The sequence below is a fragment of the Neoarius graeffei genome, chromosome 11, assembly GCF_027579695.1.
Source record: "Neoarius graeffei isolate fNeoGra1 chromosome 11, fNeoGra1.pri, whole genome shotgun sequence".
NCBI classification, from domain to species: Eukaryota; Metazoa; Chordata; class Actinopteri; order Siluriformes; family Ariidae; genus Neoarius; species Neoarius graeffei.
The window spans coordinates 59,387,235-59,404,795 of record NC_083579.1 but is presented as its reverse complement, the minus strand read 5'-3'; the positions used below and the strand labels follow the sequence as shown (position 1 = coordinate 59,404,795).

General features: G+C 37.4%; 1 protein-coding gene across 1 annotated transcript; it reads left to right on the top strand.

The window, feature by feature from the left end:
* The first annotated feature begins 1,777 nt into the window (after positions 1-1,777).
* On the top strand, positions 1,778-15,528 carry egln3 (egl-9 family hypoxia-inducible factor 3). The gene is made up of 5 exons (XM_060934364.1): positions 1,778-2,423; positions 13,699-13,818; positions 13,915-14,051; positions 14,166-14,239; positions 14,336-15,528. The coding sequence occupies exons 1-5, from the start codon at positions 2,064-2,066 to the stop codon at positions 14,362-14,364; spliced, it is 720 nt and encodes a 239-aa protein (XP_060790347.1). The 5' UTR covers positions 1,778-2,063; the 3' UTR covers positions 14,365-15,528.
* Positions 15,529-17,561: the final 2,033 nt, after the last annotated feature.

The following is a 17,561-nucleotide window of genomic DNA, read 5'->3' as shown; positions in this document are numbered from 1 at the left end:
GGCAGCGGCTCTCAGAAGTAAAGATACGAAGAGGGTCACCAATCCCCCTAATTCTGCGCCAACAAATAGTGGAGCAATATCAGAAAGGAGTTTGACAGTGTAAAATTGCAAAGAGTTTGAACATATCATCATCCACAGTGCATAATATCATCAAAAGATTCAGAGAGTCTGCAAGAATCTCTGCGCGTAAGGGTCAAGGCCGGAAAACCATACTGGGTGCCCGTGATCTTCGGGCCCTTAGACGGCACTGCATCACATACAAGCATGCTTCTGTATTGGAAATCACAAAATGGGCTCAGAAATTTTTCCAGAGAACATTATCTGTGAACACAATTCACCGTGCCATCCGCCGTTGCCAGCTAAAACTCTATAGTTCAAAGAAGAAGCCATATCTAAACATGATCCAGAAGCGCAGACGTCTTCTCTGGGCCAAGGCTCATTTAAAATGGACTGTGGCAAAGTGGAAAACTGTTCTGTGGTCAGACGAATCAAAATTTGAAGTTCTTTATGGAAATCAGGGACGCCGTGTCATTCGGACTAAAGAGGAGAAGGACGACCCAAGTTGTTATCAGCGCTCAGTTCAGAAGCCTGCATCTCTGATGGTATGGGGTTGCATTAGTGCGTGTGGCATGGACAGCTTACACATCTGGAAAGACACCATCAATGCTGAAAGGTATATCCAGGTTCTAGAGCAACATATGATCCCATCCAGACGACGTCTCTTTCAGGGAAGACCTTGCATTTTCCAACATGACAATGCCAAACCAAATACTGCATCAATTACAGCATCATGGCTGCGTAGAAGAAGGGTCCGGGTACTGAACTGGCCAGCCTGCAGTCCAGATCTTTCACCCATAGAAAACATTTGGCGCATCATAAAACGGAAGATACGACAAAAAAGACCTAAGACAGTTGAGCAACTAGAATCCTACATTAGACAAGAATGGGTTAACATTCCTATCCCTAAACTTGAGCAACTTGTCTCCTCAGTCCCCAGACGTTTACAGACTGCTGTAAAGAGAAAAGGGGATGTCTCACAGTGGTAAACATGGCCTTGTCCCAACTTTTTTGAGATGTGTTGTTGTCATGAAATTTAAAATTACCTAATTTTTCTCTTTAAATGAGACATTTTCTCAGTTTAAACATTTGATATGTCATCTATGTTCTATTCTGAATAAAATACGGGATTTTGAAACTTCCACATCATTGCATTCCGTTTTTATTTACAATTTGTACTTTGTCCCAACTTTTTTGGAATCGGGGTTGTGTATATATATAAGCATACCTACTGATATATGTGACTTCTGCAGGATAACACTTTATGTCCAGGATCTTTCTGCTACTCCACGGTTTCTCCACACATTGGATCTATACAAATGAAGCAGAATGGAATGATATACCTCGCTTACTCTGTGGGTCTAATTTCACACGCGAAACATGTAAAAGAGTCTTACAAGATGCGCGCCTGCGCTTTGTGATGTTTGCGCGTTCACGGACGCAGCGCTGCTGCCTACATGCGCGCGCCGCAACCCTCAATGGCGGCTGTGTGCGCTTCACGCGCAGTTTCTGACGCTCTGTCTCACTCTGAATTCCAGATGTGCTTAAAACAACAACAGCAACAACAACATCTCTTAAGGACATAGTTGTCCGTTCGTAAACGAAATAACTTTGAATGCGAATAATGAAAGAAAAACAACATTAAGATGACATTTGCCTTTTTTCCTTGAAAGAGTATCGGTTACTGTGCTTCTCATTTGCGGGTCACTTGGCGATACACAGCCACGTGTTCCGGAAGCATAATAAAGTAATCAGTTTAGGATGGACACGTGCTGCCGGGCCGCGGTCCAAACAAAGGCCAAACAAACGGAATGGGCGGGATTGATGAAGCCACGCCCCCTGAGAGCTACTCTAAGATCTGCACGTTCCACACGAGCAGTAGGTGTGTGAAAGAACGTCGAGAAGTTGAGAGAGAAACCTGCAGCTGAGCCTGGCTCAGTCTTTTTGCTGGGGCTGGAACGAGAGTCTTCAGACTTGTCAGCTGCAGCAGAATAAATCTCAGCACCATGCCGTTTCTCCAGCATCTCACAGACTCACAGCTGGAACAGCTGGCTCTGGAGCACATTGTACCAGCTCTGCTGGAGCGCGGCTTCTTCTACGTGGACCATTTCCTTGGTGAAGCAGTTGGTCGTAAGGTCTTGGGCCAAGTGCAACAGATTCGTCGTTCTGGCATGTTGAGTAACGGGCAGCTCGCTGGTCGAGGCTCAGGGGTGTGTAAAAGTCATATTAGGGGAGATAAAATAGCATGGCGCAGCGGCAGCGAGAGAGGATGTGAAGCTGTAGGCTTCTTACTGAAACAGACTGACAAACTGATCTCTCTGTGTACTGGGAGACTGGGCAAAAACACAGTCCGGGAGCGCTCCAAGGTAAGAGGAACACATCTGCATCACTCATTTGGTAGAAGCTTCAGTTCAGTCCAAAACGATTTACAAGTGAGAGTCTAATGGACCACAGGGCTGACCAAGAGTCCTGGGATTTCATCTCATAGTTTTTGAGTCACCAGCAGTTTAACCACTGATCCACCACCACCTTACATAACTCTTATACAATCCATGACTTTTATTTTGTGCAGTTTAACAACAACAACGTTTCACATAAGGCTTACACCAGCTTTATTATAGATGCTCATCAACTTTACACCTTCTAGAGATCAGAGCTTGTCATCATGTTTACACCGATTATAGAGCTAGGTTCTTATAAGGTTTACACGGACGTTTATGTAGTGCCCAGGTTCCCACAATGTTGACACCGTCCACAGTTCCTGTAGGTTCTTATAATGTTTATATTAACTATAGATCCTTTTTCTAATTTTTTTTTTCTCACAGACATTGTCTTAGCTTCTCTTAGTGTTTTTAACAATTTTAGATTCTAGATCTATATAATGTATAATAAATGTGCGTGTGTGTGTGTGTTCCGTTTCTGTTATTTGGTTCATGGTAATAACTATTAGGTTGTAGTCACACAACAACAACTACAAAGTTCTTCCCGAACAGATTAGACACGCAAAGCAAATTCTATTTTTAGCCTCTGAAAAGTACACATTTCCTAGTACTTTTAGTGGTCCAATAAATTTGGAGTGGGTGTGTGGGGGGGAGGGGGAGGGCCTGCTTATTGTTTAATAAGGGCAATTCCATGTAAATGTCAACCTCACCATGCAAAAATAAAGCAACATGTAATACATCAAAACCACTCCCAGAGATATCACCTAGGCCTGTATTTTACAGATGTGAATAAGTTGAACCAATTTGTAACCAACCTAATATGTCACAGTCAGTCTTTCTTTCTTATAATGTAAAACCCAAGCTAAAATCAACTTTGATCATGTACAATTCTATATTATTGCCACAAGCCACAGAAATGTATGATAAAATCCACAAAACAGCAAAACAATAGCCATCCTAAATATTATTTAAGAACTTTGATAGTTTTAGCTGATATTTAGAGAGTTTTTCAAAGGGTTATGGTGGTTAAATTGCTGATTTTCTAAACATATGCCATGTCTATTTCAGACGCGTCACATCCATAACGGAATTTTGTCACATCCATAACGCTGACTTTTCCTTCCGAAACTCTGCATGAAATACAAAATATTTTAAACAAAGATTTTTTAATATTCACCTTGGACCCCTCTATCAAACGGATATCTCCATTTCGACATTAGGTTTACGATTTCACAGAGTTTGATAAAAATGTACAGTCACCCAAGAAAAGTGATACTTTTTCTGTCACATCCATAACGCATCTTTTATTGGCGTTTTCTGGCATGCCCTAGATGTACTATGGGAATTGTTCTTGTTCTATCACTTCTCCAGTATGGTACAGCCTTAAAATATGCAACACCTGTTTAAATACTGGGAGACAATAAAACATGTACTGGGTCATTTGTTGCCATTTTGAGTTCAAGTGTCACGTCCATAATGCTGGAATTGCTCATAAGCAGTCTTCCAAATTGTTGGACAGAAACAAAGGAGTTACGTTACGACATGTTTACATGTGTTTTATACTGTGCGTCCTCATAAACGAAGTACTATATGTATGAGTATTTACTTGTTTTTAACGCTTTATTCATTACTCACTAAACTTTTACCTGCTTTGTATCTGTTGGCAACAAATATCTTTATTTAACCAATGAAAGTGATCAAAACTACTAAATGATGGATAAAACTAGAAGACTATTTTCTATCATAGTATTCATTAGTACTCATAATCCATCCATCCATCCATTATCTGTAGCCGATTATCCTGTTCTACAGGGTCGCAGGGAAGCTGGAGCCTATCCCAGCTGACTATGGGTGAGAGGCGGGGTACACCCTGGACAAGTCACCAGGTCATCACAGGGTTAACACGTAGACACAAACAACCATTCACACCTACGGTCAATTTAGAGTCACCAGTTAGCCTAACCTGCATGTCTTTGGACTGTGGGGGAAACCGGAGCACCCGGAGGAAACCCACGGGGAGAACATGCAAACTCCACACAGAAAGGCCCTCGTCGGCCACTGGGCTTGAACCCAGGACCATCTTGCTGTGAGGTGACACTGCTAACCACTACACCACCGTGCTGGCTAGTACTCATAATGATATGCTTAAATAATGCAGTGTAAAATGGCAAACTTGCCTTTGTCTATAGTTTCACGATGGAAGTTCATAATACAATACGGTTAATTAGTTCAGTTGAGAAGATTCTTTAAATTGTTGCACAAAAAAAAATTAAAACTATAAACTGTTAAAAGTATTATTTGCACTACGGTCTGTAAGTCAGCATTAAAGAGTAAGAACTGTGACTGTAATGTATAGAGAACAGTTGTTAATTACTGTAGTTGCCTAGTATCTTACTATATTTGTATTGTATTTATGGTGGTATTGCGCTCTACAGTAATATAATCGGTGCTGTAATTTGCTTATGACTATATCTACTATAGAGGTTTGCTGTAAATGTTTTTGAAATTAAACAAGCAACAATATTGTAATTTAGTGACCATGATCATTTAATTTTTAGTTTTGTGTATCATCACAAAATGGTGATGGTGTATCATCATTTTAATAATGAAAATAATTACAGCCACCTTATCACAAGTTAAGCAGAAATATATTTTTTTAAAGTGTATAGGCCACATATCTCAGACTGGTTTGGGGTACAGAACATTGTAAAAGACAAAATTACAACAAAAACTTGTTATTAGCCAAAATTAACAATATTAACAATATTCCCACTATTGTTGTTTTAAGCATTTAATTGTAAACTTTAGCTAGCTACTCAGAGCATACTGTAATTTTAAATAAAATGTTTCCTGCTGTAATTTTGGATTTATGTTATGTAAAATTCACATAATGCAGTACATAATTATGGTTTTGTATTGTATGATAAAATATATGGGATTATACAGGTAATTAAACAGTAGTTAACAGTGTTGTTGCGTAGTACAGATTTGTACACAAGTATGTACACCATCTGTGAAAGCTTAAACTATATATGAAACAGTGGTTATTTAATCCAGAAATAATCTGTAATTATTATAAAACTTGAATTTTAACATTGTTTTTTGTTCAACACTGACAAAATCCTAGAGTGCATCATAGATTCACAGCATAACAAAATAAAAAATAAACAGACTGCATAGTTCTTATCAGTTTAGTGAGGAGTATGAAAAACCGATTAGAGTGAATATAGCTATGATAATGCAGTTCCTGTTTCCCGGTCCTTTAAATAGTGCAAGAAATGAGAATGGTAGTAAATATGGGTCTGAGGACTGGACTGGAGTTTTCCTATTTTCATTTATGAGACATATCCTTTTTTTTTTGTAATTCAAGTTTTATTGTTTACACATTTACACAGGTACATTGCAGCAACCTATACATTAGGCTTTCCTCTCATATATTAAATAGAAAAAATTATACAAAATAAAACTGAGAGGAAGACTTAAAAACAAACAAATCCATGTACTCAATTAAACAAAATATAATATTGATTCCCATAGGGGCACAAAGGCTTGCCCGTATGGTCCAATCCCACAGAAGAGATACTGTAGCACAAATTGCTGAAAAAGTTAATGCTGACACCTTTCTGTTTTAGCCAGCATTAACTTTTTCAGCAGTTTGTGCTACAGGAGCTCTTCTGTGGGATTGGACCATATGGGCTCGCCTCCGTGTCCCATGCGAATCAGTGAGCCTTCGACACCCATGACCCTGTCACCGGTACACCAGTTGTCCTTCCTTGGACCACTTTTGGTAGGTACTAATCACTGCATACCGGGAACACCCCACAAGATGTGCCATTTTGGAGATGCTCAGACCCTATCAACTAGCCATCACAATTTGGCCCTTGTCAAAGTCACTGAGATCATTACGCTTGCCAATTTTTCCTGCCTCCAACACATCCACTTCAAGAACTGACTGTTCTCATGCTGCCGAATATCTCCCACCCCTTGACAGGTGCCACTGTAATGAGATAGTGTTATTCACTTCACCTGTCAGTGGTCATAATGTTATAGTTGATTGGTGAATATAGAAAAAAAGTACAGAAGAGAGAAGGGAGTGTTCTGCTGAGTGAATATACTGTGGAAATGTGTGGGCTATTAAACTCAGCAAGCAGGGTCACAGGCCACATGACTTTTCTTTATACATGACGTGTACAGTGACGACATGAAGCAGATGCAGAGGTAAGAGTTATATAACCTATAATGTTCTCTCACTATAAACTAAGAAATGAAAACAGCACGGTGGTGTAAGTGGTTAGCACGGTTGCCTCACAGCAAGAAGGTTCTGGGTTTGAGCCCAGCAGCCGGCGAGGGCCTTTCTGTGTGGAGTTTGCATGTTCTCCCCTTGCCTGCGTGGGTTTCCTCCGGGTGCTCCGGTTTCCCCCACAGTCCAAAGACATGCAGTTAGGTTAATATGGGATGGCCTTGGGCTGAGGTGCCCTTGAGCGAGACACCTAACTCCCAACTGCTCCCCGGGCGCTGTTAGCATGGCTGCCCACTGCTCTGGGTATGTGTGTGTGCTCATTGCTCACGTGTGTATTCACTGCTTCAGATGGGTTAAATGCAGAGAGGAATTTCACAAGTGTGTGATGAATAAAGTTGTTCTTTCTTTCTTTCTTTCTTTCTTTCTTTCTTTCTTTCTTTCTTTCTTTCTTTCTTTCTTAAAACTTTGCTCAGACATTAAATAAACAGATAAACATACTTGTACATAAGATTAAAATTCCTTTGTTTGTACATATGCATAATGTGTGTGCATATATAGTGAATAAAATGTATCTAACAAAAATAAAATTACAAGAACATGAGTGTAAAGCTTGTTTTGGCATCATTTGGGTCAGACAAATGTATTGAAAAAGCGGCCAAAACCATGTAAATCATACAACGTTTTATGTAATGCATGCAGTACCTGAGGATGACAGGTACTCAGTAGATGTGGGTGTTAAATATTATGTGATTCTTTTATAAGTCACACAAACAACTAAAAATCATATTCAGCCAAGTCATTAAACCTCACAACTACCAATACTGCATGAGTTATCTATGTATAACAGAAAAAATAAAGCCTTTAAAAATCTCTTAAAGGCTTGGAATTTATCAAGCTTATGACTTTACTCCATCAGCAATAAAAAAAATAGACATTGTGCTAGGTAAAAAAATGTTAAAAAAAAAAAGTAAATCCAAAAATCTAATCCAGCATTAGTATTAACCAACAATACAAGTTGAGGCTTGTTTGTGTTGCTTTTGCAATGCAGTTTTCAGGAAGGAAATACATGGCTGAGAAATAAGGGTGGAAGGTCATCTAAAGTTTTTTTTTTTTTTTTAATTTAGGATGGGACTTTGGTAAGAGATTTAATACTGGTTTAGGCCAGTCTGAATGAATGAATGAATGAATGAACTCTTATTAGTTCCCCACCACTCATCAACAGTAGACTCAGTAATGTCAGTTGGAATTGTGTGCTTGATTCTGATAATGTCAATATCATCTGGTCTAATTTTAAAACTATGTTTGTCAATGTAATTGACTCTCTTGCTCCTATGAAGGAAGTACGGTTTAAACAGCATACTGAATCATGGTTTGATATAATTTTGGCAAAGATAAAAAATCAGGATCAGCCATTTTCAGACTTCAAGAAAATTAAAGATGAGTCAAAATTTAATCAGTATAAAAAAGCTAGAAATTTTACCCAAAGGCTGATCAATAAATCTAAAACAGAATTATTCCGAAACAAGCTGGGAGAGGAGAAAAATCATCCTAAAAAACTTTGGAAAACTCTAAAAGATCTTGGCTCTTCCATCAAAGTAAAACTATCAACTAGTAATATTGGTCTTGACATTGATGGTGAAATTCTTTTTGATAAATCTAAGGTCACACATGAATTTAATAAGTTTCTCACTACAGTGGCATCAAACCTGGTACAGAAATGTCCAGTCGTTACAGGTAAATTTGGCATAAGCAAAGTGGAACAGTTTTATGCTGATAAAGGTGTATCACATAATATATTTTCTTTCAATCAGGTAACAGAAGAAAATGTTTGTAAATTGCTCAGAAATATAAATTATTTCAAAGCTACTGGACTTGATAACATTCCAGCAAAATTTGTAAAAGATTCTGCGGAAATTATTGCTGCTTCACTCACTCATATGATAAATTTATCTATATTACATGGTGTTGTACCAGATGATCTCAAATATGCTGGAGTTGTTCCATTGTATAAAAAGAATAGTAAAACCAGTGAAGCTGTGTCTATTCTTAATGTGATATCTAAAATATTTGAAAGAGTGATACATGGCCAACTGTATGTCTATTTGCATGAGTCAAATTTGTTATATGAATTTCAGTCTGGATTTCGAAAATCTTATTCTACTGATACATTTTTATTGCATTTAACTGATTATATTAGGCTATAAATGGACAAGGGTAACTATGTAGGAATGGTGTTGCTTGATTTACAGAAAGCTTTCGACATGGTTAATCATGAGATTTTGCTTGGTAAATTGAGGTGTATGGGTTTGTCTGACTCTGCTGTAAATTGGTTCAAGCCATATTTATTAAATCGTAAACAACTTGTTGATCTTTCAGGTGTTAAATCTAATCTTGAAAATATCCCATGTGGGGTGCCGCAAGGATCAATCCTTGGGCCCTTATTGTTCTTGATGTATGTTAACGATATGGAAATGGCTGTGAAATGTAAGTTATTGTTGTATGCTGATGATTCTGCATTTTTAATACCTGGTCACAATTTAGTCACTGTACAAAATCAACTTGGTGAAGAATTATCATCTGTTAGTGATTGGCTAGTGGATAACAGGTTATCTTTACATCTTGGAAAAACTGAATCTATACTGTTTGGCTCTTAAAGTAACTTGAAGAAAAATTCGAATTTGGACATTGTGTGCAAAGGTATTGAAATCAAATATTACTCAAAAGTTAAATATTTAGGTGCAGAGTTGGACCAATCCTTAGATGGAGAGGCAATGGCCGAAAAGGTACTGAATAAGATATATGCCAGATTAAAATTTTTATATCGGAAATCAAAATTTTTAGATTTAAGAACCAAGAAACTGTTAGCATCAGCACTGGTACAAAGTCATTATGATTATGCCTGCTCTTTTTGGTACTCTAGTTTGACTAAGAAAACAAAAACAAAACTGCAGTTTTCTCAGAATAAATTCGTTTTACTCTAAATTTACAGCCAAGAACATCATTATTTACTGAACACTTCAAAATCTTAGGGTGGCTCCCTATCCAATATAGAGTAGAGCAATTAAAACTAAATCATATGTACCAAGTGCTTGATAGGATGTCTCCTAAGTACCTTTCTGACCAATTCCTTTCCATCTCAAGAAGACATTCTTATAATACTCGTTCTAGTCAACATTCGCTTGTCATTCCTCATTTTGGCGCTTTTGGTAAGTTTTCATTTTGTATCACTGGTGTTCAGTTATGGGTCTTCCTTCTACTTTAGTCAATTCTAGTCAATCTTTGTTAAATTTTAAGAAAATATTAAGTCTTATATGTATAACGTTGGGCGGCACGGTGGTGTAGTGCCGCCTAACATTACACATATGTCGCCTCACAGCAAGAAGGTCTGGGTTTGAGCCCCGTGGCCGGCGAAGGCCTTTCTGTGCGGAGTTTGCATGTAATAAATAATCTGGAGAAAATTTCATTAGTTATTTTTATTTTTTATTTTATTTTGAACTGAGTAAATAAAATATTTTTGGTAGTACTTTTGGATCCCAGTCTCAACAGGACTGCAGAATGCTGCTGAATTTTGGGTTCCTGCCAAAACTGGTAAAAAAAAAAAAAAAAGATAATTTCCAGCTAACGTTGGTCTGTGCCCGACATTCTTTTATCTAACAAGCTGTGTCATCATCTTCCTTTATTTTGAATGCACAGTACAATTACAGTAGCTGTTTATTGTGATGTAGTATGGTTGGTGATGAATGCCACAGATAGGCTGTCAGAGCTAGCCATGCGAGAGCTGATCATGAGTAGTACGTGACTCTTCCCACAGCTTCCCTTTCACAGGAAGCACAGACTGAGGCAACAGGAAGTAAGTAAGTGAGGGTTGTTTTTTTTTAACTTCACAGCCTGTGCCATTTTCTGATTTATCTCTGTCGGGTCATGGTGAATTTGTCTAGCTCAGGTTCAAACTCGGAATAAAGATCCAGAGCCTGTTGTCCAAAAGTAGCCTTAAGTTTAGTAGGAGTGGCGTGGAAACGAGCTGGATCTGCTAGCTATCTGACTCGGGGGGGGGGGTGTTGCACCAGAGCTGAATACTGTGTCTCTGTACGAAGCAGCACACTCACGCTCAACACGTAGCACTGTCATTAAACCTTCACAGTCTTGGCAGCCAGCCAGGCTTGCACTCTCTCTCTCTTTCTTTCTTTCTGTTTTTCATTCCCCCCCACACACATGCACGTCCTTCCAGATCTCCTCATAGGTGTTTGCATTGGGATATGACGGCAAACCTACGTGTGTGCCCTTATTGTGGGAAGGAGACCATGATAAATCTATGTTTGCAGAAATGTAAACATGTGCTAGTGAATGGTGACTGCAGCATTTGAGCCGTGTGGTCTCTAGAGACAGTAAATTTAGGAAAATTGGGTTATGTTTTGGAACTGGTTAGCTTTTATTTTATGTTTGTGACATTTAATGATAAGTTTTATGAGACAACAACAAAAAACCCAACAGAATATAATTTATTATTATTATTATTATTATTATTATTATTATTATTATTATTATTGTCAGGGCTGATTACCTTTTTGAAAGTGCAGTCACTTTCGCAATATACAGGCTCGCATAGAAAACTTAATAAATTAATTTTCTTGAGTTAAAGCAGAATTTAGTTGTGCAATTCCAAAGACAAAGAACCTGATACTTTGATAAACCAGCACCTCAGTGAGTGGACACACTGGCTGTAGTTAGTAAATAAAATGTATTAGATTATCTTGCGTGTAATACTTTGTTTTAGATAAGCATGTGAACAAATGTACTATACTGGAAAAATATATTGTGAAGATTTCCCCTGCACTATTTGACTTCATAGAGATGTGAATGAAAATGTATTGCAGTAACTTTAAAAATGTGAAATCTTTCTGCTGGTGCCTAAAAGGTCTTTTATAAACTATTCTCATTACTTATAGAACAGGAATCCCCGAATTATTCAAAGGTATGATTTTCAAAATTATTTCCTACAGCCCCTCCCCCATATTCTGAATGCTCACTGAATTGGATAAAAGGCATCTATGAACTGAACAATCGTAAATGTATAAGCATGAGCATTTGATTTTTGACCCCTTTAATAAGAATGCATACGTGCATGTGCTGTGGTAGTGCAGGGTATATTGCGTGCTAAATTATGTGCAAGAGCAGAAGGTCACGAGGGGTTTGAAGTGATATGGAGGGGGTTTTACTTCCCGTTTTATTGTGAGAATAAGGCGTGTTGCTATTGTACTGTGCACCCTCACACAATCCAGGACCTGTTGAGCTCTGGCTGCCAAACCTTTTCAGCTTTCTACGGAGCTTTCTATTGATAGATGGGAAGAGTCACCAAAGAGCTATATAAGCAAAGGAAGCCAGCTTGCATGGAATACAAGATTACCGAGAAGCACTGTTATCATTTAAGACTATATTTTGGGCTAAACAATAGGCTTTGGGTGCAGTAACACTTCATAATACATTGCTCATCAGGATACAGTAGTCATGCATATTAGCATCTGGTCTGTTAGCAGGAAGGTTGATGTGTAAGGAATAAAACATGCTGTCATAGGAAAATAATCAAGAGTAGGTGATTACCAAATTATCATTACTCAGACCATTACAACTAGAAGTGTTTTATTCTTCTTATACCATAGGAATTCTGCAACAATTACAACATTTCATTTGAACCATTTATAGCAACATTTGTTGTCAGACGTTGGTGTCGGTGAGTCAAGTTAATTCCCAAGAAGTTGGGACAGTGTGTAAAACATCAATAAAAACAGAATGCGATGATTTGCAAATCATGGAAACTCTATATTTCATCGAAAATAGTACAAGGACTACTGATTTCCACTAAAGAATCATGTTTATTTTTAATGTTTCTTAATGCCTGAAGGCCTGAAGATCACGGCCATCCCGTGTTGGTTTTCAGCCTTGTCTCTTGCATACAGAGATTTCTCTGGATTCTCTGAATCTTTTAATGATATTATGTATCATAGATGATGTGATCCCCAAATTCTTTGCAGTTTTACATTGAGGAAGGTTATTCTTAAATTGTTGCACTGTTTTCCTACATAGTCTTTCAGAGAGCGGTGAACCCCTTCCCATCTTTACTTCTGAGAGACTCAGCCTCTCTGGGATGCTCTTTTTATACCCAATCATGTTACTGACCTGTTGCCAATTAGCCAAATTAGTGGGTGGTGGTGGGGGGGTGGGGGTTAACATTACACAGATCATCACAGTATGTTTTTTATTTATATTGTACACAGCGTTCCAACGTTTTTGGACTTGGGGTTGTAAAATAAGCAATGCTATTTTTCAGTAATTTTTTAAAGGCGGTATTTGATAAGTAATTACCAAACAGAATATTACCATTTTTATCTGAAATACATGTGGAACACATGGACACACACACACACACACACACACACACACACACACACACACACACATATATATCTATCTATATATATAAATTTTTTTCAAACATTCTAACTTGATATTTGTATTATTTTAAATGTATCCTATTTAATTTTATTTATTTCTTTATTTGTATGTTTTAGTGATTTGTGTTAATTTTTAACAAACGAATAAATATATAACCAACCACCCTTGCTCCTGCCTTGAATATAGCCCTTGATGTTGGCATGGTGTTAAAAATTAAACACTGAACCTAACCCAATGAAACAAGCAACTAAAGAAAATGTGACCCAGAAACTGTAAATTTCAAACTCTTTTCTGAAACTTTCTGTTGGAAAACTTACTGAAGGTTGTAAAACAGTGACACTTGAGACTCCTTCCATAAATGTCAAATAAACAAATTCTTACAGAAACCTACACCATATCAATTATTACATATTTTTATTCATTAAATATCAGTGGTTTTTAATTTGTGACTACTTATGGATTGCCTTATTGTTTTTTAATTTATTTTTTGTGTGTGTTTGTCTGTTTCAGGCAATGGTAGCATGCTATCCAGGCAATGGTGCAGGTTATGTGAAACATGTAGATAACCCTAACGCAGATGGCCGCTGCGTCACCTGCATCTATTACCTGAATAAAAACTGGAGTGCCAAGGTAGGCTGGATATTAATAGCATGTGTATTATGAATGGCACTCTGAGTGCAGCAGGTATGCACTTAATTTATCATGTCATTTTTTTTTTTCGCTCAGGAGCACGGAGGAGTTCTGCGCATTTTTCCTGAAGGAAAATCATATGTTGCTGATATCGAACCTCTGTTTGATCGACTCCTGCTTTTCTGGTCAGATCGTAGGAACCCTCATGAAGTACAGCCATCATTTGCTACCAGGTGTGTGTGTGTGTGTGAGAGAGTGAGTGTATGCATAAGTAAATGAAAAATAAATGAATATGCCTTCTTTGCTACAAGGAGAGTTGAATGATATGCAGTGAATTTCTGTTGTAGGTATGCAATCACTGTGTGGTACTTTGATTCAGAGGAAAGGGCTGAAGCGAAAAGAAGATTCAGGGACTCAACAGGTTTGTGTTTGCTAATTCTCAGTGTTGGCTTAGTTCTTGATTTATATCGAGTCACTTGAGTAACTCGACCTTATTATATTTATTTTTACATTACAGCCTCTTCACAAAGCAGCACCACATCTTAGCAGAAGAGCTTGAGACAAACCTTTCTCCAATGAGAAGATTTGTGTGTGTGTGTGTGTGTGTGTGTGTGTGTGTGTGTGTGTGTGTGTGTGTGTGTGTGTTCGTTTTGACCCTTTTGCACTTAAGGTACCTGTGCTTCCTCCTCAGCCATATCTTTTGCATTGCAATTTTTTTGAAACTCAGACTCTATGTAACTCTGATTTGTGTTGATGTATCCAGGAACATTATGCTTCTGTTAAAAAAATAATACTTAATCAGCAATGAATTCATATGTTTATAGAACAAGAATGACACAATAATTCACTACTTTCCAGGAGATATGGATGAAGCGAAAGCTATTTTCATTATTCTTTTGATAAATGTTTGTCTGTATTTGAAATATGCCCAGTTTCTAGTGCTTCTCTATTTTGCTACGTGAGAGGAGCTATTTTGATATTGTTGTCCTTTAAAATTGTGATGTTAACCGTAAAGCACATGGTTAAAATCATAATGAAATTGTCACCTGATGATTTGTATGGCCTGTGTGGCCCTAACCACTTATACAGTTGAAATTATTTTTCAGAACAAATATTAATAGTTTTCCAGTGAAATGTTTCTAACACTATAGCATTCTTAACATCTTTAGAGTGTGTGTGTGTGTGTATGGGTGTTTTCTCTTTATTAGAATGTAATTGTTATTTTGGTTTGCTACATTACATTATAACATGAGTTGCACATCATATAGGCAAAAGAATAATATTTTTCTGGTAGTTTAAAGCAGTATTTAACTGCGTGAATATTCAGAAGGTAAACACTTCAGAGGCTCCCATAATGCTTTAAATTAAATCTACTTAAATGGAATGAAATAATATTAATTGTAATGGCAAACCTCTTTTTACAAAACAAAAATAAGTGATGTCCTTGATACTAGCAAGTCACACTGGTTTATAGGACAGCACTAGTAGTCATTAACTGGAAGTTTCAAAAGTCTGTCATTATTTATAAGCAGCTGTGCTGTATTGAACTAAACAGACGTCTGAGTATAATGTCTTCAGTGAATGCTTGAATGAATGTGTCATAATGTAAAATGGATTGAAAATGGTATTTCACTTTAACACTTTGCGAAGGCTGGCTACATGTAGATTTCCTTTCTCTGTGGCTCATCTGTAAATAAATAAGTGAATGAATTTTCTGTGCTCATGATTTATTCATTGTCCGCTGAACTATTAATGTGTTAAGTGACCATGAACTTTTAAGTATTTGTTGTAAAAACTTTTTTTCTTTGTTTTGTGAGATTTGCTACATTAGAACAACTCATTCTGTTGAGGTCTAACATTTTCCTTTCAGAAACGTAAACCTTTGCATAAACAATAATTTAAAAAAATTGCTATTATGCAAAATTACATTTTGGATGACAACTCAATATTTAATAATAATGCTTCTATTAGTGTTTCTCCATATAGTGTTTCTCCATATGATGGAATTTGTATCTAATATTTGCATCATATACAAGTTTCCAACTTTATTTACAACTTACCAAATATTAATTCATTCATTCATTCATTCATTCATGTTCAGTAATTGCTTTATCCTGGTCAGGGTCATGGTGAATTTATCACCAATTTCCAAAACTGCTTTCTTTTTACAGTTCGCACTTGAGCTGGCATGGACTCCACAAGTTTGTGTAAAAACCTGATGATTCATATTGGAACTAAGCCATGGGTGTGTCACCTAATCGCATTTTTCAGTGGAAGGGCTGGAAGATAGCCTGGCAAGCCAGACTAAATGTGAATATTTACTCGTAGGCAAAAATATTTTTGGCCGCTAGGCGGGTGGGTCTAGTTTACTAGGCTAGCTGGAAGGGATAATGTGGAAGGAACAGCTCATCTTTCTTACAAAGAAGTTACAAATTTCAAAAATGTCATACGTTTGCTGATAACAAAACTTAAACAATGACCAACAAACCTTCAATATGTATGATTTGGAATGCCATTTCCTATGCTTTAATTATCTCATCTCATTCATCTCATTATCTCTAGCCGCTTTATCCTGTTCTACAGGGTTGCAGGCAAGCTGGAGCCTATCCCAGCTGACTACGGGTGAAAGGCGGGGTACACCCTGGACAAGTTGCCAGGTCATCACAGGGCCGACACATAGACGCAGACAACCATTCACACTCACATCTACGGTCAATTTAGAGTCGCCAGTTAACCTAACCTGCATGTCTTTGGACTGTGGGGGAAACCGGAGCACCCGGAGGAAACCCACGCGGACATGGGGAGAACATGCAAACTCCACACAGAAAGGCCCTCACCGGCCACGGGGCTCGAACCCGGACCTTCTTGCTGTGGGGCGACAGCGCTAACCACTACACCACCGTGCCGCCCTGCTTTAATTATTTTCATTTAAACCTTTTGTTTCTTTCCAGTTATAAATAACTATATATTAGTGTGTGTGCGTGTCTATGCGTGCGTGTGGTTGTGTGTATATACCAGTCAAAAGTTTGACCGTACTCAAACTTTTTCAAAAGCATTCATTTGTAGGTTTTTCTGTATTTTGAATTTTCTACATTTTAGAATAATACTGAAGACAACAAAACTATGAAATAACATATAGAACATACTGTCTATGGAATTATGTGGTAAACAAAAAAGTGTTTAAAAAACCCCTAAAATGCTTCATATTTTAGATTCTTCAAAGTAGCCACTGTTTACCTTGTTACTTTTCAATTAACAGGTGTGCCTCGTCAAAAGTTAGTGCAATTTCTTGCCTTCTTAATGTGTTTGAGATCAAACAGTAAATAGTAAATAATAAAAATACAATAAACAGTCCTATTCCACAACTGTAGTAATCCATATTATGTCAAGAACTGCTCAACTAAAAGAGAAATTATATCCATCATTACTTTAAGACATGAAGTGTCTTGTAATGAATAAAAATAAATAAAAATAATTGAATTAGGTGTGTCCAAACTTTGATTGGTACTGTATATACATGCATGAATACATACTTACATACATATAGGTTAGCAAGTTAGCGTCTGGTGATTTCTGTGGGTTCCCGACCTCAGGCAGTCATTGACTGCAAAGGATTTGTCACCAAGTATTAAAAATGACAATTTAACTCATGATTGATGACACATGGTGCTGTAATTCCTCCATTTCCCCCAGTTTCAGTGTAAATAACACTCATTCTTCAAATATAACTCCAATATAATGTA

Coding starts and splice junctions, on each gene's coding strand:
- egln3 (XM_060934364.1), top strand. CDS start 2,064: ATGCCGTTTCTCCAGCATCTCACAGACTCACAGCTGGAACAGCTGGCT. Junction 13,819..13,914: donor ATAAAAACTGGAGTGCCAAG/GTAGGCTGGATA, acceptor TTTTTCGCTCAG/GAGCACGGAGGAGTTCTGCG. Junction 14,052..14,165: donor CAGCCATCATTTGCTACCAG/GTGTGTGTGTGT, acceptor TTTCTGTTGTAG/GTATGCAATCACTGTGTGGT.